The sequence below is a fragment of the Carassius carassius genome, chromosome 12 (genome assembly GCF_963082965.1).
Source record: "Carassius carassius chromosome 12, fCarCar2.1, whole genome shotgun sequence".
Taxonomy (NCBI): Eukaryota; Metazoa; Chordata; class Actinopteri; order Cypriniformes; family Cyprinidae; genus Carassius; species Carassius carassius.
In genome coordinates, this window is record NC_081766.1 from 19,958,031 (window position 1) to 19,985,403 (window position 27,373).

The 27,373-nt window shown below is 38.2% G+C and overlaps 1 protein-coding gene across 1 annotated transcript in view; it reads left to right on the forward strand.

Annotated features, from left to right (window-relative positions):
- The window catches only part of LOC132155070 (dihydropyrimidine dehydrogenase [NADP(+)]), a 189,051-nt gene that overhangs the window by 150,652 nt on the left and 11,026 nt on the right, over positions 1-27,373 (forward strand). The window contains exons 19-20 of the mRNA XM_059563847.1: positions 17,837-17,979; positions 24,165-24,344. Coding sequence (XP_059419830.1) covers positions 17,837-17,979; positions 24,165-24,344 — 323 coding nt within the window. The remainder of the gene's footprint in view (positions 1-17,836; positions 17,980-24,164; positions 24,345-27,373) is intronic.

The following is a 27,373-nucleotide window of genomic DNA, read 5'->3' on the forward strand; positions in this document are numbered from 1 at the left end:
TTTTTATAAACTTTTTTGCCTCAAAACTTTTTAATCACAGTTTTTGTAATACATTTTTGCATTAGCAACTAATGTTAAGTAAAGGGATAGAGAGGGTATTTAAAACTTATAACTCATATACAACCCGAATTCCGGAAAAGTTGGGACGTTTTTTAAATTTTAATAAAATGAAAACTAAAAGACTTTCAAATCACATGAGCCAATATTTTATTCACAATAGAACATAGATAACATAGCAAATGTTTAAACTGAGAAAGTTTACAATTTTATGCACAAAATGAACTCATTTCAATTTTGATTTCTGCTACAGGTCTCAAAATAGTTGGGACAGGGCATGTTTACCTTGGTGTAGCATCTCCTTTTCTTTTCAAAACAGTTTGAAGACGTCTGGGCATTGAGGCTATGAGTTGCTGGAGTTTTGCTGTTGGAATTTGGTCCCATTCTTGCCTTATATAGATTTCCAGCTACTGAAGAGTTCGTGGTCGTCTTTGACGTATTTTTCGTTTAATGATGTGCCAAATGTTCTCTATAGGTGAAAGATCTGGACTGCAGGCAGGCCAGGTTAGCACCCGGACTCTTCTACGACGAAGCCATTCTGTTGTTATAGCTGCAGTATGTGGTTTTGCATTGTCCTGCTGAAATAAACAAGGCCTTCCCTGAAATAGACGTTGTTTGGAGGGAAGCATATGTTGCTCTAAAACCTTTATATACCTTTCAGCATTCACAGAGCCTTCCAAAACATGCAAGCTGCCCATACCGTATGCACTTATGCACCCCCATACCATCAGAGATGCTGGCTTTTGAACTGAACGCTGATAACATGCTGGAAGGTCTCCCTCCTCTTTAGCCCGGAGGACACAGCGTCCGTGATTTCCAACAAGAATGTCAAATTTGGACTCGTCTGACCAAAAAACACTATTCCACTTTGAAATAGTCCATTTTAAATGAGCCTTGGCCCACAGGACACGACGGCGCTTCTGGACCATGTTCACATATGGCTTCCTTTTTGCATGATAGAGCTTTAGTTGGCATCTGCTGATGGCACGGCGGATTGTGTTTACCGACAGTGGTTTCTGAAAGTATTCCTGGGCCCATTTAGTAATGTCATTGACACAATCATGCCGATGAGTGATGCAGTGTCGCCTGAGAGCCCGAAGACCACGGGCATCAAATAAAGGTCTCCGGCCTTGTCCCTTACGCACAGAGATTTCTCCAGTTTCTCTGAATCTTATGATGATGTTATGCACTGTAGATGATGAGATTTGCAAAGCCTTTGCAATTTGACGTTGGGGAACATTGTTTTTAAAGTTTTCCACAATTTTTTTACGCAGTCTTTCACAGATTGGAGAGCCTCTGCCCATCTTTACTTCTGAGAGACTCTGCTTCTCTAAGACAAAGCTTTTATAGCTAATCATGTTACAGACCTGATATCAATTAACTTACTTAATCACTAGATGTTCTCCCAGCTGAATCTTTTCAAAACTGCTTGCTTTTTTAGCCATTTGTTGCCCCCGTGCCAACTTTTTTGAGACCTGTAGCAGGCATTAAATTTTAAATGAGCTAATTAAGTGGATAAAAGTGTAAAATTTCTCAGTTTAAACATTTGCTACGTTATCTATGTTCTATTGTGAATAAAATATTGGGTCATGTGATTTGAAATTCCTTTAGTTTTCATTTTATTAAAATTTAAAAAACGTCCCAACTTTTCCGGAATTCGGGTTGTATATAACTTATAACTTATAACTTATAACTCATTAGTTGAATCATAAAAACTTGTTTAGTATTGTTACCTGCCCTATTTTTGTGCTCAAATTTGTTCAATAGTCTAGATCAGGGATTTTTCATTGATGTTAGGTTGAAGAGGTTTCCGTCCATACAAAGGTCCAAACAATAACTTAAAGGGTAAGTTCACCCGACAATGAAAATTCGTCCATCTTCTACTCACTCTCGAAGCATCCTAGGTGCATCCTAAGCATCTTTCAGAATAATCCAATTGAAGTTATATTAAAAATTGTCCTTGATCTTCCAATGGGGATAAGCGGGTGTTTGTTGTAAAGTGAAAGTGTTGTGATATACAGCCAAGTATGGTGACCCATACTCAGAATTCATGCTCTGCATTTAACCCATCCAAAGTGCACACACACAGCAGTGAACACACACACACCCGGACGTGAAATAAATAGCTCGCATCTGTAATAAAACATCCCTCACATGGCTCTGGGGGGTGAATAAAGTTCCCCTGTAGCGTATACAAGTGTTTTTGTCAGGACTGTGACGGTGGCTGATTTTTACCACCACGGAAGTCATGGACCAACAACCACCGGTGACACAGTGTTTGCAAAAAATAAATAAAAAAATATTTATTTATTTATCTATTTATTTATCTGTCACAATGATAAATGAAGGATCCGAAAGCAGAGATGAAAAATAAACAGTCTTTAATGGAATAATCTTAAGAAAAGCAGTCTGTAGTATAAGCACACAGAACTGGATCTTGAAATAATGACCAGACTCCTGTCTGAGGCTGCAAAGCAAGGCTTCCTTGAAGCAGGCAGTAGCAGCACAGGAGTTGAACTCAGTCAGGTGAGCACCGCAGGTTACTCACTCATCGGTACAGCAGGAAACAGAGACAACAGGAAAACTCGACTGTTCCAGACAAACAAGACAGAATAAACGTGAGTACAATTCTTAATTCAAACTAGCAGCAATACGAACGTGTGACATACAACAATAATCCGACAGAGAAACTACTAAAACCAACACCAGATAAAGGGTGAACACTCAGAGCAAAGTAGGAACAGGTGTCAAAGCAAATCAGCGCGAGCGCTAATAGTAATGACTACCAGGTGAATAATGAGGTGTGTGTGTGTGTGTGTGTGTATGTGTGTGTGCGCGAGTATGCGTGAGAGAGAAGAGACAACCTGACTCATGACAGTACCCCTCCCTCAACGAGCGTCACTAGACGCTCGAAGAAGGGGCCTGACGGGACCGATAAAAGTCATCAATCAGCAAGCGGTCCAGGACGTCCCGGGCTGGAATCCACCGCCTCTCCTCCGGACCGTACCCCTCCCAATCCACCAGAAACTGGTGGCCACGCCCCCGAGGGCGAACATTGAGGAGCTTGCGGACTCTGTAAATAGAGTCCCCCTCATCAATAGGAGGAGGGGGAAGGACGGGACGAGCGGGAGCACGAATAACGGGCTTAATACAGGACACATGAAAGACCGGGTGAACACGACGCAACTGACCGGTCAATCTAAGCTTAACCGCGACTGGACTGATGACCTTAACGATAGAAAAAGGTCCGACGAAACGAGACATGAGCTTGCGAGACGTCTCCTGAATAGGGAGATTGCGGGTGGACAACCACACCCTCTGACCGCAAATATATCTGGGAGATCTAATTTCTGCGGCGATTAGCGGCCCTACGAGTTCGCTCCCTGGTCTGACATAAAGCAGCTCTCACCCTCCTCCAATACGCTTACACCTCTGAATGAAAGCCTCGACAGACGGAACTGAAACCAGCGGCTCTTGTGCTGAAAAAACAGGCGGCTGGTAACCGAGACAACTCTCAAACGGGGATAACCCAGTGGCAGACGAAGGAAGAGAATTATGGGCATATTCAGCCCAGGGCAATTGCTCGCACCAAGACGCGGAATTCTGAGTGGTGAGACTACGCAACATGCGACCAAGAATCTGATTGGTCCTCTCGGCTTGCCCATTGGTCTGTGGGTGGAACCCTGATGACAGACTGGGGGAAAGCCCCAATCTGACGACAGAATTCCCTCCAGAACTGAGAGGTGAATTGGGAACCTCTGTCAGACACAATGTCCAAGGGAAGACCATGGATCTTAAAAACGTGATTCACCATAACCTGCGCAGTCTCCTGAGCCGACGGTAATTTAGGAAGCAGAATAAAGCGCACAGCTTTAGAGAAACGATCCACGACGGTGAGGATGACCGTATTACCAGCCGACGGGGGAAGCCCCGTGACGAAATCCAACGCAATATGAGACCAGGGACGCGAGGGAATGAGAAGTGGTCTGAGGAGACCCGCCGGAGGACTGTTATTAGACTTGGTCTGGGCGCAAATGGGACAAGCCGCAACAAACCGACGAATATCGCACTCACGAGTGGGCCACCAAAACCTCTGACGAATAGCAGCAAGCGTACCTCTAACCCCGGGGTGGGCGACTAATTTAGAAGAGTGACCCCAGTGAAGCACCGTCGAACGCGCAACTTCAGGGACATACAACGTTCTCTCCGGAGCGCGGGGTGGCCTCGAGATGCGCGAAAGTGCACGCTTTACCGCCTGTTCCACTCCCCAGACAGCTGTCCCGACCACACAGTGCCGAGGCAAAATCACCTCATTGGTCGAGGAGCCCTCTGAGGAGTCGAACTGCCGAGAAAGAGCATCAGGTTTGAGATTCTTGGAGCCGGGTCTAAATGAAATAGAAAAATCAAAACGATCAAAAAATAAAGCCCAGCGGGCCTGACGGGAGTTCAAACGTTTTGCAGAGCGAATGTACTCCAGATTGCGATGATCCGTCCAGACGATGAATGGAACACTCGCTCCCTCTAGCCAGTGTCGCCATTCACCGAGCGCCAGACGGATCGCCAAGAGCTCCCGGTTACCAACGTCGTAGTTGCGCTCCGCGGGCGACAGACGGTGGGAGTAAAAAGCGCACGGATGAACCTTGTCATCCTGGGAAGAGCGTTGCGACAAGACAGCTCCTATCCCAATGTCGGAGGCGTCGACCTCAACAATAAATTGACGTTCAGGATCAGGAGTGATCAGGATGGGTGCGGAGGTAAAAAGCCTCTTAAGGTGATCAAACGCATCCTGAGCAGCCTCTGACCAAGCAAATCGAATCTTGGACGAGGTGAGAGCGGTAAGAGGAGCGGCAACCTGACTAAAATTACGAATAAAGCGCCGGTAAAAATGTGCAAATCCCAGAAACCTCTGGAGCGCGAGTCGAGACTCAGGAACCGCCCAATCGAGAACTGCCCGGACCTTATCAGGGTCCATACTAATCCCCTCCGCAGACACGACCGAACCGAGAAACGTAACCGACTGCGCATGAAAGACGCACTTCTCAGCCTTAACATAAAGGCGATTCTCTAAAAGACGCTGCAAGACACGACGAACGTGTTGAACATGTACCTGGAGAGATGGAGAGAAAATTAAAATGTCATCCAGGTACACAAACACGAAAACATTTATCATGTCTCTCAAGACATTGTTCACTAACGCTTGAAACACAGAGGGGGCGTTGACCAACCCGAACGGAAGGACCCGATATTCAAAGTGACCGACAGGGGTGTTGAACGCGGTCTTCCACTCGTCCCCCTTTTTGATGCGCACTTAATGGTAGGCATTGCGCAGATCTAACTTAGTAAAGATCTTTGCGCCCTGTATGATCTCGAAAGCCGACGACATAAGGGGCAAGGGATAACGATTCTTGACCGTTATGTCGTTCAGCCCTCGATAATCGATACAAGGACGCAAAGACCCATCCTTCTTCTTGACAAAGAAGAACCCTGCGCCGGCGGGAGACGAAGAGGGAACAATGATTCCCGCATCAAGAGACTCCGTAAGATATTTCTCCAGAGCCTCTCGTTCGGGCGGCGCAAGGGAGTACAGTCTACCGCGTGGGGGCGTGGTGCCGGGAAGGAGATCGATTGCGCAATCGTACGGACGGTGAGGCGGTAGAGAAACCGCCCGGGAACGGCTGAAGACCGCCCGCAGATCATGGTACTCCTCCGGGACCCCAGACAAATCATCAGGTTCCTCCTGAAAAACAGAAAGAGAAGACACGGGAGTAACAGCAGAAACCAAACAATTAGAATGACAAGATAATTTCCATGAATGAATAGACCCCTTAACCCAATCTATCTGTGGATTATGAAGAATAAGCCAGGGATGTCCTAAAACAATGGGGGTGAAGGGAGATTGAAAAACATAAAAAGAAACAGTCTCCTGATGATTACCGGATACCGTCAAACTAACCGGACTGGTGACACGACGAACTGAGGTGAGCTCTCTACCATCCAGGGCAAAGACAGATGTTACATCAGTGAGATCGATCAGAGGAATCTTGTGTTCACGAGCCCACCTCTCATCTATAAAATTGCCCTCTGCCCCGGAGTCAATAAGCGCGAGTCCAGTAACAGAGTGACCAGCCAAACGAAGAATAGCAGAAACTGTGGTTCGAGACCTTGACGATGAGGAGATGACAGAAGCGCTCACCAGTACTCCTCCGTCTACTGGCGAGCCTTGGCTTTTAAACCGCAGGCGGAAGCAAAGTGGCCGGCCATACCACAGTAAAGGCACAAACGGTTCACTATACGGCGCTGACGCTCCTCCGGAGAAATGCGCACGCTCCCCAGCTGCATGGGCTCCGCGTCAGGCTGGTTTCGGACGGGAGTTGCAGCAGAAAAGGTCTCACCAGAAGTGGGGAAAGAGCGAACTCGCCGTCTTTGCTCAAAACACTTATCCAAACGGATGGCCTGGTCGATAAGCTGATCGAGGTCCGTAGGCGCCTCTCGCGTGTAAATCTCCTCCTTCAGGTCTAAATTCAGTCCCTCCAAGAAGCGAGCGATTAAAGCAGGTTCATTCCATTCACTAGTGGAGGCAAGGGTGCGAAACTCAATCGCAAAGTCAGCTACAGATCTTCTGCCCTGGCGAAGAACAGCAAGCAGACGAGAAGCCTCACTGCCGAAGACGGACCTGTCGAAGACCTTCAACATCTCCTCCTTAAAAAGACGGTACTTCTTGCAACATGCAGACTCAGCCTCCCAGACCGACGTTCCCCACTCGCGTGCTCGTCCTGTGAGGAGAGAGAGAACATAAGCAATGCGAGCCCGGTCCTCCGCGTACGTCTGGGGCTGAAGTGAGAAGACAACCTCACATTGAATGAGAAACGCTCTACATTCCGTTGGCTCACCCGCATAACAGGACGGATTGTTGACCCGTGGTTCCGATGCCTGTTGACGACTCTGAGACGCGGCTGATTCCTCGCGAAGATGATGTAAACGAGCAGACAGATCGGAAACCTGGGCTGAAAGGCTCTTCATCGCCTCATGAGCGGCGACCAGCTGCTCCTCATGTCTGCCAAGCAAGCTCCCCTGTATCTCGACCGCTGTTCGGACCTCCTCTGCTGGATCCATGCTTTGGTCGGATTATTCTGTCACAATGATAAATGAAGGATCTAAAAACAGAGATGAAAAATAAACAGTCTTTAATGGAATAATCTTAACAAAGGCAGTCTGTAGTATAAGCACACAGAACTGTCTACTAGCGAGCGCTAATAGTAATGACTACCAGGTGAATAATGAGGTGTGTGTGTTTGTGGGTGTGTGTGTGTGTGTGTGTGTGTGCGTGTATGTGTGTGTGCGCGAGTATGCGTGAGAGAGAAGAGACAACCTGACTCATGACAGTATCCTTTCATATCAAACTGCGAAATAAACTGTGTTCAAGCAGTTTCGTGGTCAGTTTATTCATGGAATTACCAAAAAAGGTGATTAAAGCTGACTTAAACTGTGCATGCATGTAATATATTTTATATATATTATATACAGAATATATTTATATGTATGAACATGTGTATAAAATCAGCCCAGCACTGTCTCACTCATCTAACACATCCTTTTTAACTCGTCAGTTCGTGTTTATTTGAGCATTTGATGCTTTTAAATGAGGTGTCACAAATCACAAAGAGTTCAGCAGCAGCGCAAGCCATCTCTTCCACTTTAATATAAGTTATAGTGCAAAACAAACATGACTGAACATCACAAGGTATGTTGAAAGATACAGAACTTACTGAAATGTATCATGTAACCACTCAATCAGTGCTTTAGCCAATAAAACAGCTTGATCAATGTCACTTAACGTTGCATTTACCTCAGGAAAGTTATCCATTGTTCACAGTTGGTTAGTTAGTTATAAAAACACTAGAGGGGAGCTTATTTACGGTTTATTATATATGCATGTTTAAATAAATCTGTCATGAAGGCAAGTTTTCAGGAAAACTCTTGTGTTTAAGCTGTATATGAACATTTCAGTTTTTATTTGAATGTGATTATTAAATCTGATAAATAGCAGTTGATAATAATAGTTTGGGCTCTGTGTTTATTTTTATAGGAATGCATCAAATGAGTGGTTCCATGTATAATTTCCATTTCTGAATTTCTGAAAAATCAGCAATCAGAATTTTTGAAATTTAGTATTGGTGAATCCCTAGTTTGGATAGCTGTGAAATTTAATTTAAATGAGAACTGCTACTGAATATCATCCTATGTATGATTACATTTATAAAGTAGCATTATATTTTGTGATTTCACTGAAACAGAGGGCAGTCGATGAGTGTGCGTGAGCTGAACATATTTGAAAAAATAATTACTGATTTTTAAGGAAATGGGATGAAAGACCAAATATGGTCTAGTATCGCCTAGAATTTATTGTAAATTATCTGGTTGGCATTAGCAATACTTTTTAAACGTTAGAGGTCATAAACCCTCAATAGTCTCTCAAGACTGCTGCTATAGTATAGAGCAGATCTTCTCAAGACGTGGCTCACGGAAATTTCTGCACTTTTGGTCTGCAGGGTGAAAAAAAAAAATGTTAACTGCAGTTTGCTGAAATAAAGTCAGTATTGTTTCTTTCTTGTGATGTAACAGTAATGACAGTAACAATGCAGAAAGCTCCAATTTAAATAAATAATTAGATAAATACAGTTTGTATGTGTTGGGTGCTTCAGCGCTGTTGTGTCGTCTACTACACATTCTCCAATCGTGTCCAATGCTCTTGTTTTTAGCGGCACACACTTCACACAAACTCGATCTCCAGTGGTGTTTTTAGATTTAAGAAGGATATGATAATTTCACAAGTTTCAGAATGAGAAACATTAAAAAGATAATTTAGCTAGAATCAAAAATGTCAATATAAATTTAACCTCATGTTGTTCCAAACCCAATTTTTTTTTTTTTTAATCAACCAGATGCAAATTACGATATTTTTTTAATTAAACCTGAGAGATTTCTGGCCCTCCATTAAAATTCCATTACACTAAAACTTTCAAGCAGATCAACCATACAACGTTTATGTGTGAGAACAAACCTCATTGGTTCTTGTGTGAGCTTCTGTATTCCATATTTGTTGAGCGCTGAAATTAAATATGTTCATCAAAAGCAAGTGTGTCTCTTCAGAAGACTTGGATTAAACCACTCTTTATGACCTCTTTATAAACTTGTATAAAGTTTTTTGACACAAATATTTCAGGTTTAATTACATTTATCTTCATTTCTGTTCTATGGGACTGGGAAAAACATGAAGGTCAGTAAATTATGACAATTTTCATTTTTGGGTAAACTATCCCCTTCTTGCTGGTTTGGCATGCTATGCTTTATTTCTTCCATTGTAGTTTTTGCTATGTTTATGATTGCATTAATTTCTGAGAAATTTTGGTCCAGAAGGAGCCAATACGGAGTACGGATCCAGGCTCCAGTCCGGTAATTGCTGACCTCTAGTCTAGATCATATGGTCACTTTATTTTTCCCCTGGTTGAGCCTCCCACTGTGATTCCATTTAGCTGGCAGCGTGTTTCTCATTTGATATGTGTTTCAATGATTGGTCATGCCAACCGACTGGTCTGTTGTCAAAGATATATTATTGCATCCTTTTCATTGTGCATGGAAAACCATGTTCCCCAGACACCCTGGGAGCATCGGCAGGCGTAATTAACAGAGAGCTGCACAGTCATTCTCGTCTCCTATTTGCTTTTGTTATCTGGCCGGGTCTTTTTGAGGGACAACATATTTGAGCGAAGATAGAAATCGCAGAGGATGCAGAGACCCCACGCTCCATCTTGCACAGTGTTTAGAATTATTAATCAGAGAGTCTGGCATCAGGAGCGGACGCCTCGTGCTAACAGATGCCACCCGATGACCTCACTGAGCTGTCAATCACCTCAGCACGGGACCAGACTGAGGATGGCGCTCATCAGGAGCAGTGCTCGCTCACGTTGGAAGCTGTGATAGGACCTGCTCAGAATAATGAGGTATTGATGAAAGATACAAAGTGCTAGCGGGTCCAGGACCGTCTCTAAGCACAGACTGTGCTGTCTGTAAAGCACAAGTGTGATACTGCTGAACACATGCAGCCTACAGAAAAAGAAGAGGACTAGTAAAAGTGGAGCTCACTATGGCAGGCATGTAGGAAGTGCTGAGAAATTATACTAAGTACTTCAGAATTTTAAGTACATCTTTCACTTTTAATTCTACTTGGTACAGGTCATGAATGTGATGCTAGTTCTGTCTCACAACCTTTTTAAGCATGCCCCCCCACACACTTTATTTTATAAACTATTATCTAATAAAGCTAATTATATTATTTATGGGAAATGTATCGATACCTACATACCAAATTCCAAACTATCCTCCATGGAATGGTAGCTTAATTTAGTCTAAATTATTTTATTTAAAAAAAAATTTGAAAATCCCAGTTGTAAAATTGCTAAACTGTATTTAGACTGTCTTTAAATGTTGGTAAAAAAAAAATAGATAAATAATTATAATAATAAAATAATAGTTTGATCTCCTAAGTTTGACAGTTGACGTTTCTGATGAGTTGAGTGCCTCTTTTTGATTTGTAAAAAAAGAAAAAAACAGCATTTAATTTAAAAGATTTTCAAATCTATTTTAAACTCTATTTATGGGAGGATTAGAAAATAATCATAGAAGTATTGCATACTCACCAAGTCTGTTGTTTCACAGGAACATTTAAAATGTTTTAATAAAAATTATTAATACTTAAAAAATTACTAATTAAAAATTAGTAGTGCTGGGCAACGATTGAAAATTAGTTAGCCGTCCCTGGCTCGGTTGGAAGAGGTGAGCAAGAGCACAGTTCAGTTATATATAGATCAGTGAGTGTGAGCGCTAACCACGCTGGAGTGCAGATCTTCTGATACGTGCTGCATGATTGTGTAAATATTTCTAATCGGCAAAAAAGATAGATAGTAAAGTAATATATTCTGATAAGGATGTGTGTTACCGCGTCCCATACAAACCAAAATAATAAACCACAAAGTTTACAAAATGATTCACTCCACTGTGTTGAGTGTGAGCCCTTCTCTGCTGTCTTCACATGCTATTGGAAACTTCCTATTTCCAACTTATAAAGTCATGATTACGAGCTCATTGCATTCTTTTCTGTTAAAAATAACAGTGGACAGTAGTTTGGTAATGGAGCCTAAAGCCTAAATAATTTGATCGGGAGCATCCTCTCCTGTGACTGATGATTTGTTTGTTTGTGTATTCAGAGCCAGTGAGCAACGGACTTTCATAATAATAAAAAAAAAAAAAAAACCTACATTAATGCGCAATAAAATAATTGTCGGTGTTAATCAATTAATGCGTTAAAGTGTTAATAACACGTTAATAATGCGTTAACTTGTCCAGCCATTAAAATAAGTAATTAAAAAATCATATCTATATTTTTTACTTTCAAATTCTCTTTGATATTTGATTGTAGTGTGACTCTTGAGTAATTTAGAAACTGACCAGTGACCATGTCAAGTTTGCTTTAAACATGGTTATGGTTATAACAATTTTTATTTTTTTTTATCACTTTATGTGAAAAACACGCTCTTTACCAGGGTGTATGATCATGATGGCATACATTTCACATCGAAATACATTTAAAGGAGCATTGCGTAGGTTCTGAAATTTCTAACCGTTACTGACACCAGTGGCCGTTAGAGGAACTGTTCGTTCTCAGTGCGCTCGTTTCTGTGCTTTTTTTTTTTTTTTTTTTTTTTTACTTACGAGGAGTGTCCGTGGGTGTCTGAATTGTGCTGGAGGCTGGTCGCTTCTTTCCATCCGCAGAGTCCATTTGAAAACACTATTGCCGCTGCTTACTATAATGGCTGGCGTGCAGTACGGTTGTAAGCCCAAGTAGACGAGACCGCGCATGACGTCACATTTTGTGAATTTTCGCGCCAATTCGGGCCCGACTCCTCCACACACAATTGAGCCTACAGGCTGATAGAGGCAACCGTGGTGGACAGTCGAGGTGTCATTCTTTTTTTTTACATCATGGTTGGCTCATACATGTACAAATGAAAACTCTATCTTAAAGATTTTTTTTAAGTAAAAACCTCCACATAGCTCCTTTAATTTGCAGTTTTAGGTCAAATTCACATGGAAATGTTATTTGACTCATTAGCTCAATAAGACAAACTTAATTTAGAGTATACAGTATATTTTTGTTATGATGACAAGTGAAATATCCATTTTGCAGGGTCTAAATGAAATTGCAGTGAGTAAAAAGTATGTTTTTTGTTTTGTTTATTTGTTTTTGTTTTTTAAATATAATTACATAAAAGTGCAGGTAGTGATGAAGTACAATTACTCCAGTACTAAAAAACCCTACTCAAGAGACAGTATTAGACACTCTGAGCTAACCTTACCATTAGCCTGCATGTGCTGCTGTTGACATGCAGTGAACTTGTGCTGACAACTTCACCACAGTTACTGGTGACAAACAGGCATGAGCGACCCTGTTTGACAAGGACATGTTGGGGTTGTCAGAGCAACAGGAGCTGTCAGCGCGGCCGGCGTGAAAAACAAGAACAAAGTGCAGGGAAGGACAGAGCCAGTGCCACTATCACAACAATATCACAGGACTGAAGCTTTTCTTGAGTGGAAGTGTGCTGCCTGACAACATTATCTGTGTTGGCTGCCATTGGCTGACAAGGGCTTTGATGACTCTCAACCTTTGTTGCACAAGTCTCGTCCATATTAATGTGATTGTGACATCACTCAGTACAATAGCCCCTTGCTGGATGAGGTGTAGCAGATGTCTTAGCGGGACATTATTACCTCGATACATTTGACTCACACAGACATTTAAGAATGATGTGTTCAGAGCTCCAGGCTCTTGACTTAAGCTGTAGTGAGCCGAACCCTCATCTCTAAATCACACCGAAATGGCTTTCATTGTGAGCCGAGTGATGTCGTCTTATGATATTAAGTTGTCAGAACAGAGCAGAGATGACAAATTCTACCTGACGTGCCATCCATTCAACAAACAGGTTGAAAACCATAAAAAAAGTGAGGGTGGCAGGAAATGCCAGAGGCTTAGGGAAGCGTCCATATGTACATAATTAACCATGTGGCTGCAAAAAGATATTCACTGTGATTGAATTTATCTCCCCAATTTAGGAATAGTGTGGGTGATGAGGATCGTTTAGCACGCCAGAGTGGGGCTAAAAAAGAAAGCTGTCTCGAGCCATCAAATGGTGAAAGTGGGGTTCTGAGCCACGCCAGCGAAATGAATGTGGACAAACGTACGACTGTGATCAATGAATGGGAACCTGCTGGGAAAATGAGGTTAAATGTAATGTGATAAACACTTCCATCTATCTGGCTGATCAGAAAGCCACTCGGATGTCATTAGGGAATCCTGTCATCCTGAAAGATGAAGAGAGACAAACACGGGGAGGGTTGTGCTGCTGCATAGGTTTAACTCAGGCACCTGTAGACACAGCTGCTCTGATCCCAAACCCAGTGAACTGCCTCGCTGTCAGCATCCTAACCAGTATAGAAGTTTAAGGGACTGGTATGAAATGCTCTACATAGGCAGCACACAAACAGCACTCGACTCTGGAGACTTTAGAAATGAAAGAAATTTGTACTAAAACCTCCAAAGAAGCCTTTTTTTGCAGTACAGGTTCCATCATTCCAAAAAACAATAGTGTTTTTGGTTCAATGCCTGAAATAAGGTCTGTTCTAATCAAATTTTACAGTCTTGTTTCTTTAACCCTCTGGAGTCTAAGGGTATTTTTGGGGCCCGGAGAAGTTTTGTCATGCCCTGACATTTGTGCTTTTTTCAGTTTCTTATAAATATCTAAATGGTTAAAGTATAATCTCACTGTAATCAGCACAAACTGGGCTATAATAATATGTGAGCAGCATGTATGTACATGATTGTGTTTTTGAAAAAAAAATGTTATGCGTGGTTAGTGAAAAACAAAAAAATGTTAAAACACTTGAATAAGGCAAAAAAACACATAAAGAACAATGGTTCCCGGGATTTTTGAGAACTGGAGCTTGTAGCCTAGAATTTTTCCTTTCTAAATTATGTGAAAATCATCTTGTTTACTCACTTACAGAAAACAATATATTGATTTAAATTTTCTAAGACACTTTTTGTTGGTAAAAGTCATATGCGAGTGGGCGTCAACTACCATGAATATCATTGTGATTTACACCTGAGAAGACAAAGACCCGCATAATGAGCTGCATAATGAGCCTTTCAGTCATCTGTGCCACTGAGAGGAAGGAGTTACAAGAGAGAATGTGAGAACAAAATAAATCTATATAATTTTATGTTTGTAGTTTATTTAGAATATATTTAATTATCCCACAACATAATTTAATATCCACTTGGGGGAGCAGTTAAACAGTTTATTAGGAACAATCAAAGCCGACTTTCAAACTAATTTTTTGCACCATTACTCAAGTCACACAATCCTTCAGAAATTCTCTTAACAATCTTATTTTCTACCCAAAAAAAAAAAAAACATTTATTGTTATTATTATTATTATTATTATTACCATTATTATTATTAATGTTGAAAAGAGCTGAGAATATATTTCAGGTTTTTTAGGGTGGATAAATTAAAAGAACACCATTTTTTGTTACATTTGTTACAGTTACATTTATGTGTTACATTTATATTATTTACATCAAGCTTTTGAATGGTATAGTATTGTATATTGTTATTGAAACTTCATAATATTTCACTTGATTATACATTTAGTCAGGAATTATAGTTTGGAAAAAGTCTAACTAGTAAAATGTTTACATGTTATGTGAATACTAGTACAAGTATATAAATAAATAAAAAGAGACTTACTCATGTTTATGATCTCTGCTGAATAACTTGCTCTTATGCAAACTATTTTAACTAAAACCTACACCAGCTTTTCGATTTTAAATAAAGATTGAAAGAGTTGTCTGGAGCTTGGTGGTTGTGACGTCAAAGTTGTTTGACTGTAGTTCGTTTGTAGCCTAAAATGTTGTCTGTTCTTTTTTTTCTTTTTTTTTATTGTATTTATTTTCAGAATTAATTTGTTGTGTTCATTTGTGAATGTTATTTTGATGAACAAAATATATAAAAATGGAAAAAACCTTGCTTATATTTTGTTGAGGGAAACCAGGGTGATGCTAACTTTCAGAATGAAGTATAAAAATGTCATCACCGTAGTCCTCTATTGATTTCAGAATTGATTTTTTTTTATTTTTTATTTATTTTTAATTGATTATTGATTTTTATTTTATTTTTTTGAAAAGTTATAAATGTCTTTACTGTCACTTTTGATCAATTTAATGTTCCTTGCTTGTTAGCTTTTTAATGTCCCCAAACTTTTGAACAGTAGTTATAAAACCAGTGTGCATGTTTACACCTGGTCACTTCATGCATTTTCTCAGATTGGATAGTTATCTCATTTGTTAAAATGGTTCCATTTACACTTGGCTTCATAAATCTGTCTGTCTCTGCAAAAATGGATATACAGGTCCTTCTCAAAAAATTAGCATATTGTGATAAAGTTCATTATTTTCCATAATGTAATGATAAAAATTAAACTTTCATATATTTTAGATTCATTGCACACCAACTGAAATATTTCAGGTCTTTTATTGATTTAATACTGATGATTTCAGCATACAGCTCATGAAAACCCAAAATGCCTGTCTCAAAAAATTAGCATATTTCATCCGACCAATAAAAGAAAAGTGTTTTTAATACAAAAAAAGGCAACCTTCAAATAATTATGTTCAGTTATGCACTCAATACTTGGTCGGGAATCCTTTTGCAGAAATGACTGCTTCAATGCGGCGTGGCATGGAGGCAATCAGCCTGTGGCACTGCTGAGGTGTTATGGGGCCCAGGATGCTTCGATAGCGGCCTTAAGCTCATCCAGAGTGTTGGGTCTTGCGTCTCTCCACTTTCTCTTCACAATATCCCACAGATTCTCTATGGGGTTTAGGTCAGGAGAGTTGGCAGGCCAATTGAGCACAGTAATACCATGGTCAGTAAACCATTTACCAGTGGTTTTGGCACTGTGTGCAGGTGCCAGGTCGTGCTGAAAAACGAAATCTTCATCTCCATAAAGTTTTTCAGCAGATGGAAGCATGAAGTGCTCCAAAATCTCCTGATAGCTAGCTGCATTGACCCTGCCCTTGATAAAAGGGCCAACACCAGCAGGTGACATGGCACCCCAGACCATCACTGGCTGTGGGTGCTTGACACTGGACTTCAAGTATTTTGGCATTTCCTTCTCCCCAGTCTTCCTCCAGACTCTGGCACCTTGATTTCAGAATGACATGCAAAATTTGCTTTCATCCGAAAAAAGTACTTTGGACCACTGAGCAACAGTCCAGTGCTGCTTCTCTGTAGTCCAAAGTGGCTTGACCTGGGGAATGCGGCACCTGTAGCCCATTTCCTGCACAGGCCTGTGCACGGTGGCTCTGGATGTTTCTACTCCAGACTCAGTCCACTGCTTCCGCAGGTCCCCCAAGGTCTGGAATCGGTCCTTCTCCACAATCTTCCTCAGGGTCCGGTCACCTCTTCTCGTTGTGCAGCGTTTTTTGCCACACCTTTTCCTTCCCACAAACTTCCCACTGAGGTGCCTTGATACAGCACTCTGGGAACAGCCTGTTCGTTCAGAAATTTCTTTCTGTGTCTTACCCTCTCGCTTGAGGGTGTCAATGATGGCCTTCTGGACAGCAGTCAGGTAGGCAGTCTTACTCATGATTGCGGTTTTAAGTAACGGACCAGGCTTGGAGTTTTTAAAAGCCTCAGGAATCTTTTGCAGGTGTTTAGAGTTAATTAGTTGATTCAGATGATTAGGTTAATAGCTCGTTTAGAGAACCTTTTCATGATATGCTAATTTTTTGAGATAGGAATTTTGGGTTTTCGTGAGCTGTATGCCAAAATCATCAGTATTAAAACAATAAAAGACCTGAAATATTTCAGTTGGTGTGCAATGAATCTAAAATATATGAAAGTTTAATTTTTATCATTACATTATGGAAAATAATGAACTTTATCACAATATGCTATTTTTTTGAGAAGGACCTGTAAATCTGGTCTTCAATTTCTGCACTACATGAAAATTTAATGGAGTTAATTTCAACGAAAGCAACAACTATGAATTTCCCTTTATTCATCATTTCAGCTAATTTCAAGATCAAAGACTGCAAAAGGAGAGCGAGTGGCATCAGCACTGGACAGCTAAATTAGTCTTATTCTTTTAATGAAGATGATTGTGTGTTGAGCATCTGCGATTTATTAATTTCAGTTTCATTTGTGGCAGTTTGCAGGTCAGCTTGCTGAAAAGATCATCTATGGCGATGCATGTTGGATTAGCACTGTTATATCCAGGGGCATGTTTAGTGTTTTGGAGGCCATCTGCAAGTGGTCCCCTGGGGTCCCCTTTGGTAGAAATCACGTTACGCAATTGTGGGGTGCCTAAACACACTAACCTGGTCATACTCTCACATTTATTAATTTTTAACATTTTGGGAGAAGGTTAAATTTACATATGTGGTTTCAACACCCAGATGCATTTACACTTGTCCACTTTCATCTCGAAAGCGTTTCAGAGGACACTTATACCTGTTCTTTCATGATCGGATAGTTGTCTGATGTAAACAGGCCCAGTAAGATATGCTCTGATCACAAGTTGGATTTGTAATCTGTATGAACCGATTTTCTATAATTATTGTTTTACATTTAATAATGTTTTTCCTCCTGTATTTGGATAGGTAATGCAATCCGCCCCATAGCTCTGAGAGCGGTGTCAGCTATAGCAAAAGCACTTCCTGGATTCCCGATCTTGGCTACTGGTGGTATTGACTCAGCGGAGTCTGGATTACAGTTTCTCCATGCTGGAGCATCTGTCCTGCAGGTAACCACTTACATTCATCACCAACTACCATTTACCAGTAACTGGTGGATATGAACCTTTTGTTTACCAGTCTAGACCTGTAACCACGTCTGTACAACCCCTCAGCCTCACATCATCCCCATTTGTAGGACTAGAGCTTGGGTCAAAATTTATTATTTTTGGTTCATACAATATGCAAGCCTAATGTCTGGGTTTAAACATATACATAAAGTAGTCGGTTCTAATCAATCCTTAATAAGGAGTCTACTAACGGCTACACTCACACAGAGCTGCTATAGCCGAGAAGCAACAACAAACTGCAAATAGCAATTTACAACATGGCTCTGAACAAGTTGTTAGTGCAAATAAACCCATTATCTCAACATGATGCCACAGCCTCCGAAATCTCTTTTTAAATAAATAAATCAAAACACTCTCATTATGTGCAGAAATAACGTTTCACAAGTGCTTTGGAGTTCTGGGGGGGAAAAGACTGGAATTAAAACATTTTAATCACACCCACATGTAATAGCAGAGTGCTGGCTCGTAGTAATAGGAGAAATTGTAAACTAGCCAACTCCTCACTACACTACAGTTGAATCAGTGTCACCAACGTGTTACAGAAACACATCGTAGCTCCATCTCCTGCTCGAATTAGATCAGCCCAATGAGCTGCTCTGGTGAACAATGTTAACCTCTCACAGACTCACAAGACAAACAACACATCTGATAGTAAGTAAATAAGAAAATTGTTATTTATCTAACACTTCTGGAAACTTCTGAGTTTATAGTGCTCTGAACAGCATATTAAAGGCCTTTATGTATAATGCATTATAAAAGACGTTTTAATGTATTAATTATGCCTTGTAATGCATCTTGCATTGTACAATTTCATGAATAATCGTAACCACATTTAATACATTATAACAGTGGTTCCCAACCTTTTTCCTTGGGGCCCCCCCATGTACATATTTAACAATCCGTGACCCCCCCCCCCCCCCCCCATATATATATATATATATATATATATATATATATATATATATATATATATATATATATATATATATATTAGTGCTGGGAAAAAAATAATCGCATCCAAAATAAAAGTTTGTGTTTGCTTAATATATATGTGTGTACTGTGTATAATTATTTTGTATATATAAATGCACACATATGCATGTATATATTTAATATTTTTATTTATTTATATATAAATTATTTTTATATATATATACACATGCAAATGTTTTTAAATTAATACATGCATATGCGTGTATTTATATACAAAATAATTAAAACAGTACACACACATATATTATGCAAACACAAACTTTTATTTTGGATGCGATTAATTTTTTTTTCCCAGCACTAATATATATATATATATATATATATATATATATATATATATATATATATATATATATATAAGGGGTGTAACGGTTCACAAAATTCACGGTTCGGTTCGATACGATACACTTGTGTCACGGTACGGTTCAGTACATTTTTGATACAGCAAAAAAAAAGAAATGCCAGATAAATTTCCCTGATTTCTTTTTTTTTTTTATATTAAAACTAACATAATAAAGTGTGATATTTTTTACTTTGAGTAATTCTGGAGCTATAATTGATTCTTATGAGCATATAAAACAAAACAACTTCTTGGAAAAAATTAAATATTGTAGTAGATATAAACCAAGGTTTATTTTATTTCAGATTAACATTTGAGGGCATCAATTGTATTCATAATGTCAAAATAAAACCGACATAATGTTACTTGAAGGCATTATAGCCTACTATTCCTGACAAACTTTCATGGTTGCAGTTAGTGTTACTACAGTAAATCCATGGTGAATGTTGCAGATCTGGACACTGGATAGTTCATTCACGACACAATGTTTCTTCCTGGTTTCCATGCGCTGTTTGATCCGTTAATAACGGAGAAATGTGAATGTTTCTCTCTAGATCTCGCAGCGATGTTATTACTTCTGTGGCAAATTCAAATGCTTTCTTTACTGGATCTCTTATTAGCGCTGTGTAGTAACAGCGTCGCATGATAACGATCGGCTCGCGCTGCACTGGTCCAAACTGATAAAAGGTCCGTCAACCACACAAGGATTATGTTTGCCATTTGATGTTGTGGTCGCGCCGGCATCTCTTACATTATGAGCGCGCTTGCCACGCGCAACGGGCCTACATTTGAAATAACGAAATTGTAATTGAAATCGGAATTATTAGCATATGATTTTTTTAAAACTTTGAAAAAATATTTTTATATAATATTAGTAGTAGAACATTTTATGCATCTTTATTCACCTCAAAGCATATCCGCTCCCGCGCCCCCCCTGTGAACTCTGGCGCACCCCTGAGGGGGGCGCGGACCCCAGGTTGGGAACCAATGCATTATAACACTGATCAATTCATTGTTACGCTATTTATTTTTTATTTTATTATTTGGTTATAACTGATTACAAGATATGGTGACACTTTAGAACACTGTTCCGTCATTAATGAATAACTACACGGAAACAAATGACTAATACTACTCAATTTTGTAGTAACTACTATAACCTAAAAAGAAACTGTGATTAATGATTTAGAAAGTAATAGCACTCTGGTATTTCACTATTAGCTAATCAATAACTGTTTTTTTTTTTGTTGTTTTTTTCTATCCTGGATAACTCTTAAGAACTACTGTATACAGGTTCAGTTATGCATAATGAATGATTAATTCTAAAATGAAGATTATTGTAACCCACTAGTGATGTCTAAATATTACCAAATCCTTCTAAAGGAATTACCATTACTTGGATCAGTATTCTAATGTGAAAATCATCCTAACTCCCTAATATTTACTGAAGTCATTGTGAGCTTCTTTTATATATGTAAGGTTTTGGATAGTAATGACTCAAGTGTTACTACATCCATCTGATGAAATTACTAATTATTTGCATCAGTATTCTAATGTGAGGATCACAGTAACCCACTAGTAATGATTTAAGTGTTTCCAAATCTAGAAAGATGAATTACTAACCAGAATCTTACAAAAACCTCAAAAGTTTATAATGATTTCAGTAATTATTATACAATTATCATGATATTCACTTTATAATACTGATCCAAATAATTCATAATTCCTTCTGAAGGATTTGGTAATACTTGAGGCATCACTGGTGTGTTACCAAGACCTTCACGTTAGAATTAATTATACATTTTGTATTATTCATATTAATTATGAATCTGTATACAGTAGTTCTTGGGCTGGTATGAAAAACAATAGTTACTGATTAGTTAATAGTGAACTATCATATTCCACTTAACACTATTACTTACTAATTCATTAATCAGAGTTTCTTGTTAGTAATAACTAGAGTGCTAATATTGGGTTACTCACGTGTTCTTGTGAAGTTATTCATTAATGATGGAACAGTATTCTTACCCAAGATATAATGTATTACAATGCAAATTATATTGCATAATACCTTTAATAACACTTTAAGTAAAGTGTTACCATGATTTCTAAAGGATCATGTGACATTGAAGACTGGAGTAATGGCTGCCGAAAATTCAGCTTTGAAATATCACAATATGTTATACACAATATGTTTTTTTTGTTTTGTTTTTTTTACTGTATTTTTGGTCAAATAAAAAGAAAAAAAGGAAAAGAAATAGAAAAGAAAAAAAAAACTTACACATCCCAAACTTATAGTGTACATGTACAAATAGAATGTGCAGATATAAATAAAAGGAACTAAAATTCAAACACAAAGAGAAATGTAAATTTTAAATTGCATTTAGGTTGTCATCAAAATAAGAGGGATCATACAAAATGCATGTTATTTTTATTTAGTACTGACCTGAATAAGATATTTCACATAAACGACATTTACATATAGACCACAAGAGAAAACAATAGTTGAATTTATAAAAATGACCCCATTCAAAAGTTTGTAACATTTTGACCTCAACTCAACTAATGGAATATTGTTCATTATATAATTAACAGAAATAAATAAATAATAATAATCCATGCACAGGTTTTTTTTAGACAGGGCAGCCAAAACACTACTGTAATAGTGAAGTCTTGATATGACAAAGGTGTGAATGAGATTCTCAATGTCAGTAGGGGTAGAATTCACATAGCTTAGAGATGTTGTGAATGTGATAATATGCTGTTTTACAAATGTTGTTAGTATAGTTTAAAAAAATTGTTTATATATGGCACAATAAATCTGTATTTAAGTGTCTCAAGTTGCAATCTATAGATGTAGTCCAGAAGTGTTGCTAATTGGTTTGTGGGCATCTGGAGCAACTTAATACATATCTATATTGATCTAAACTATGTATAAAATCATTGTAGTTAATGAAAAGTTATAATAATTTACATACTGATGGATGGATGCACGTTTAAATAATGAAGGACAGTTTACCTTCAGTTGCTGGTTACTTACCTTGCATAATGTTTTTTTTTTTTTTTTTTTTACTATGGAAGTCAATGGGAACCAGCAACTGAAGGTGAAATATCCCTTTAAATGAGTTGTGGGGAATACCACAAGTTATCTGGTGTTGTGTGCACCTAGTGCAAGATATTATTTACTGTCGCTTAAGTAAGATCTAAACTAATCTAAAACTGAGTCTAATAGGTCAGTCAGTCAAGCACAATCTTATGATCAACCATTTTAAAGACAGTACTGAGATCAGATCTAGGATTGACAGATTACTTTATTAACTTGCAGATCTGTTAAAAGATACATTTTAGAGCTATGTTAAGACAAGACTGGAATGTCTCATTAGGATTATTAATGTTGAGACTGTTGTCAGAATACTGTTTTCAGTTATTTTGAAAATGGAAGATTGGAGGAGAATCAGAATCATTTTGCTTCACCAGAGGCCGAACAATTGCTGTCTTTAAACTATGTGGCAAAATACTTGCTGGAGGAACTGATTAACAATGTTCAGGATGTTCAGTAATTAGGATTTTAAAACTGTTTTGAGCAAGTTAGCATGTAATGGGTCAAAAAGGGACCCTTAAAGAGTTTATTAAAGCTGATGACTAGGAAAATGGACATATTCCTTTTTAAGCAGTAGATGGAGATTTAGAAACCACTCCAAATGAGAAGTGTCAGCTGTGGTTTGTCTGATGGGAGTGTATTTTATCGGTGAAGAATACTGCAAACTGTACTTTTCCATTGGGAAACGATTACATGATATTTGAGGTGAGGGGTTAAAAAGCCTCTCTCTGGTGGAGAAAATGAATCCTGGATAGTCTCTGAGTCTGTTAAACTTGAGATTTTCTGGCAGACTTCATATCATTATTGAAGGGGTCATATCATGACAAATAAAACTTTGCTTTTGAGAGAAAAAAATGAAAGATAAAAATACTGTGACTGTCAAAACCTCCTCCCTAGTCAAAAAAGAACATTTATTGGATCTATAAGCTGAAAAATAGACTCATTCTGAACTTCCACAACTGATGTCAAGGAGATATATAATGTCAATATACTCTATATACTGTATACAAAATTTTGGTTTTTAAATTTGGGTTGGTATAATGTCATGGTTTTGAAAGAAGTATCTTGTGCCCACCAAGACTGCACTGATTTGATTCAAACACAGTAAAAATATTAATATTGTTAATGTAATTTATTTCTTTGATTGGTATGCTGAATTTTCAGCAGTCGTCAGTGTCACACAATCCTTCAGAAATCATTCTAATATGATGATTTGGTGCTCAAGAAACATTTCTTATTATTATCATCAATGTTTACAAGAGTTGTGCTGCTGAATATTTTTAATGCAAACCGTTATATATTCGATGTTCCGAAACTACTATCAGTGAACTAATAAGAAGACAACTGAATAGGTGCTATTATTATACTTAAACAGTAGAACGAACTCAAGAATTTGAGCTGTTTCTAGCTGTGTGAAATCCAAAGGTTCTGTCATTTTTTGAATCTGAAGGCAAGTGAGTTTTTAGAGCTTCAGCAGAGAGGAAGATTATCAGTACACAACGACTTAAATGATATTAAACTTAGTCCTGTTGCTCTGCGACCACATAAGCTTTCTTTCTATTATGCTGCATTGAGTTATTGAATACACTCTGCTTTTAAAATGCACACTAAAAAGATGAAGTACATAGTTTAATCATTGGTGTTTCACTAAGTTTGGGGCCTGAGGTCTGTTTATCTGTGCATATTTAACAGGTGTGCAGTGCTGTGCAGAACCAGGACTTCACAGTTATTGAGGACTACTGTTTAGGCCTGAAGGCGCTGCTGTATCTGAAAAGCATAGAGGAGCTACATGATTGGGATGGCCAGTCTCCTCCCACCATACGCCACCAAAAGGGCAAACCAGTCCCCCGCGTGGAGGAGCTCATCGGAAAGGTGAGCATTTCTGTTGCTGGTCGCCTAAGGCTCATTTTAAGAAGCAAAACTCTCTGTGGTGTTTCTCTAGTTAACCTTTAGTGATTTGTGTTGCAATTTAACAGGCAAAATCCGCCTGGTGTGGAGATAATGCTTTATTGAGTCATAAAGGATGTTTAAGGTTGTGGGTGTTAGTAACATAGCCGTAAGGATGATGCTAAAAGGCATGAGAGTAATTTTCTTTCCTCTTCTTGGCATGAAAGAAGCCCCAGGCTTCTTCAGATTGATTAGTGACCATTTGACCAATGGTGTCTCTCAGCTACACTGTGCTGTAAAGTGTAGTATGAAACCCATCTACTTTTGCACATATATAATAAATTCTTCTATGATCGGTATCAAGGATTTTTTTTTTTTTTTTTCATTTTGGTTGTTTTTACAGTTTAGTTGTGAATTGCACACAGAAAGCATAAAATGTGAGGGTCCTTAAATGTTAGATAATCAAAGCTGTCATGAAATTACCATATATTTATTAGTAATATCAGTAAATTATTCGAATTGTGATTATGTTTGTCTCTCTCTTGGTCGCAGCCAAACTCAACCCTCCACTGAAATTTCACAGTTGCACAAAGAGATATTTTCTCCATCACTACACCACATTCATGCAGCATAAAAACGAAACATATGCAAATGCTTCTCTCTCCATAAACAGCTTTGTGCTTCTGTTAAAAGTGATGGTGGGGGGAAAACACTGTGAACTGATAAGTGCTATTGCTCGACTACAACATGATTTTGAAAAACATGAGGGGCGAAATCTCTCTCTCTTTGTTTTGTGCTAACAGGGTGTCTGTAGAGCCCTGTCCAGAAACAAGCGCACAGTTTTGGAAAACTAGGAGTGGGAGGAGGGTGTTTAGATTATTTGCTTTTATTTTAAACGTATATTTTTGTCAATATATGCCACTGCATTTTTTTCTTGTTGTCTAGTAAACATTTCAACACATGCTTAAGGATGAGAACGATAAACTTTTATAATTGCACAAAATAGACTTAAAGACACAGAATAAGCAAAAAAGGATGTGAGGCCTGTTTGCGCTGCACTTGAGAAGATGATGATGTTTTTTGTGCTTGCAAAGATTCTGCATGATCATCATGTTCGTAAACATTCATAGGGTCTGAATCGGGCTCAGACTGGTTTGCCAAAATGTACATTATTGTTAGTATTTACTGGTGAGCAGATCAAACTCTTTCAAACTCTTTGAGTGGTTCGTCAATAACAGTATACTGGACCAGCTAACCAAGGAGGGGTTTCATCGAAAAAAAGAATTAAACAGGGTGTTCTGAGACAAACTGGGAAGAGAGGTGCTGCAATAATATAAAATGTAAATGTAAATGTGAAAAAAAGAAAAAGAAAATGACAAATTTAAATATAACTATTAACTTAATGACCTATTCTACAGTAGTACACCCCAAAAAAACAAAACAAAACAAGACCCTTTTAAATCATCTTGAATGTAAAGTGTGATTTATTTGGCAGTAAAGTAAACTAATTATACTGCGAAAAAATCTATAAAAATAGGGTACAATGTACTGTTAATATGAAGGAATTTCACATATTTATTTTTTACAGGTTTTTCACCAGTATATAAGTGAATATATAATCTATTATTTAATTTATTATAAGTAATATATTATATGTTTACATTACATTGACATTATTATCATGTTTTATTTATGTGCATTATATTATGCTAGAATTATTTTCAAATGTAATACATATCATAAAGTGGGTATAGAAAAGAATCACCTTCTTTAAAATAATCACATGTTGTTTTTTTTGCGGCCTGAAATGAAGACAGACACAGTTTTTTGTTTTATCCAGCTGTATTTAGTCAGCGCAACTTATAACATCCAAGTGATGGGGGTGATAGCTGATATAAAGCCGATATAATTTTTTATTATTATTATTAATATTTAAGATTTGTTTTTATTATCTAACAATGGATTAAAAAATACATGTGTAAAATAAACATATTTGTACTTAAGATACAGTATTTTTTGACAAATATTTAATAAAAATATAGTTAAAAAGGAAGTAAACACTGTAACCAACAATGCAGTCAGTATTATGGGAAGTTTGTGTGCATTTGGAATCATATTTTTCAAATAAAGCCAAGGTAACACTCTTTTTACATACAGCACACAGTGAAAATGACATGAATATGACAGTGGGCAAATGCATAAAACACAGCATAATTTGAAATCACGAGTTTAAAGTTTAAGGGCCCTATAAAACACCCAAGTGTGTTTGCTAGTTTCAGTCCGGCGCTGTTTGCATTTTCCCGTCCAGCACCACGTCATTTAATTAGCAAATGCATTTGCGCTCATTTGTGTGCCCATGGGCTTGCTGGTCTAAAAAAGAGATGTGTTCAGGCACATTGCTGGTGCAATGTTATTTCAAGGAGCTCAAAATAGACCGCGCCATAGACCATCTCAAACCTGGTCTAAAGTTATGTTTTTTCTTTGTTTTTTAAAGAGTGTGTTAGTATAGGTGGGTCCGCAACACGCGTACACACTGCTTATTAAACACAGGGACGCACAGCAGCACACAAACATGCCAAATATAAAAAATTAAAGGATTACAATGCATAAGAATTTTTTGTAGGCTAATAAAATTTTATACATATACTGTGTATATATATATATATATATATATATATATATATATATATATATATATATATATATATATATATATATATATATATATATATATATATATATATACAGTACAGACCAAAAGTTTGGACACACCTTCTCATTCAAAGAGTTTTCTTTATTTTCATGACTATGAAAATTGTAGATTCACACTGAAGGCATCAAAACTATGAATTAACACATGTGGAATTATATATGGAATTATATACATAACAAAAAAGTATGAAACAACTGAAAATATGTCATATTCTAGGTTCTTCAAAGTAGCCACCTTTTGCTTTGATTACTGCTTTGCACACTCTTGGCATTCTCTTGATGAGCTTCAAGAGGTAGTCACC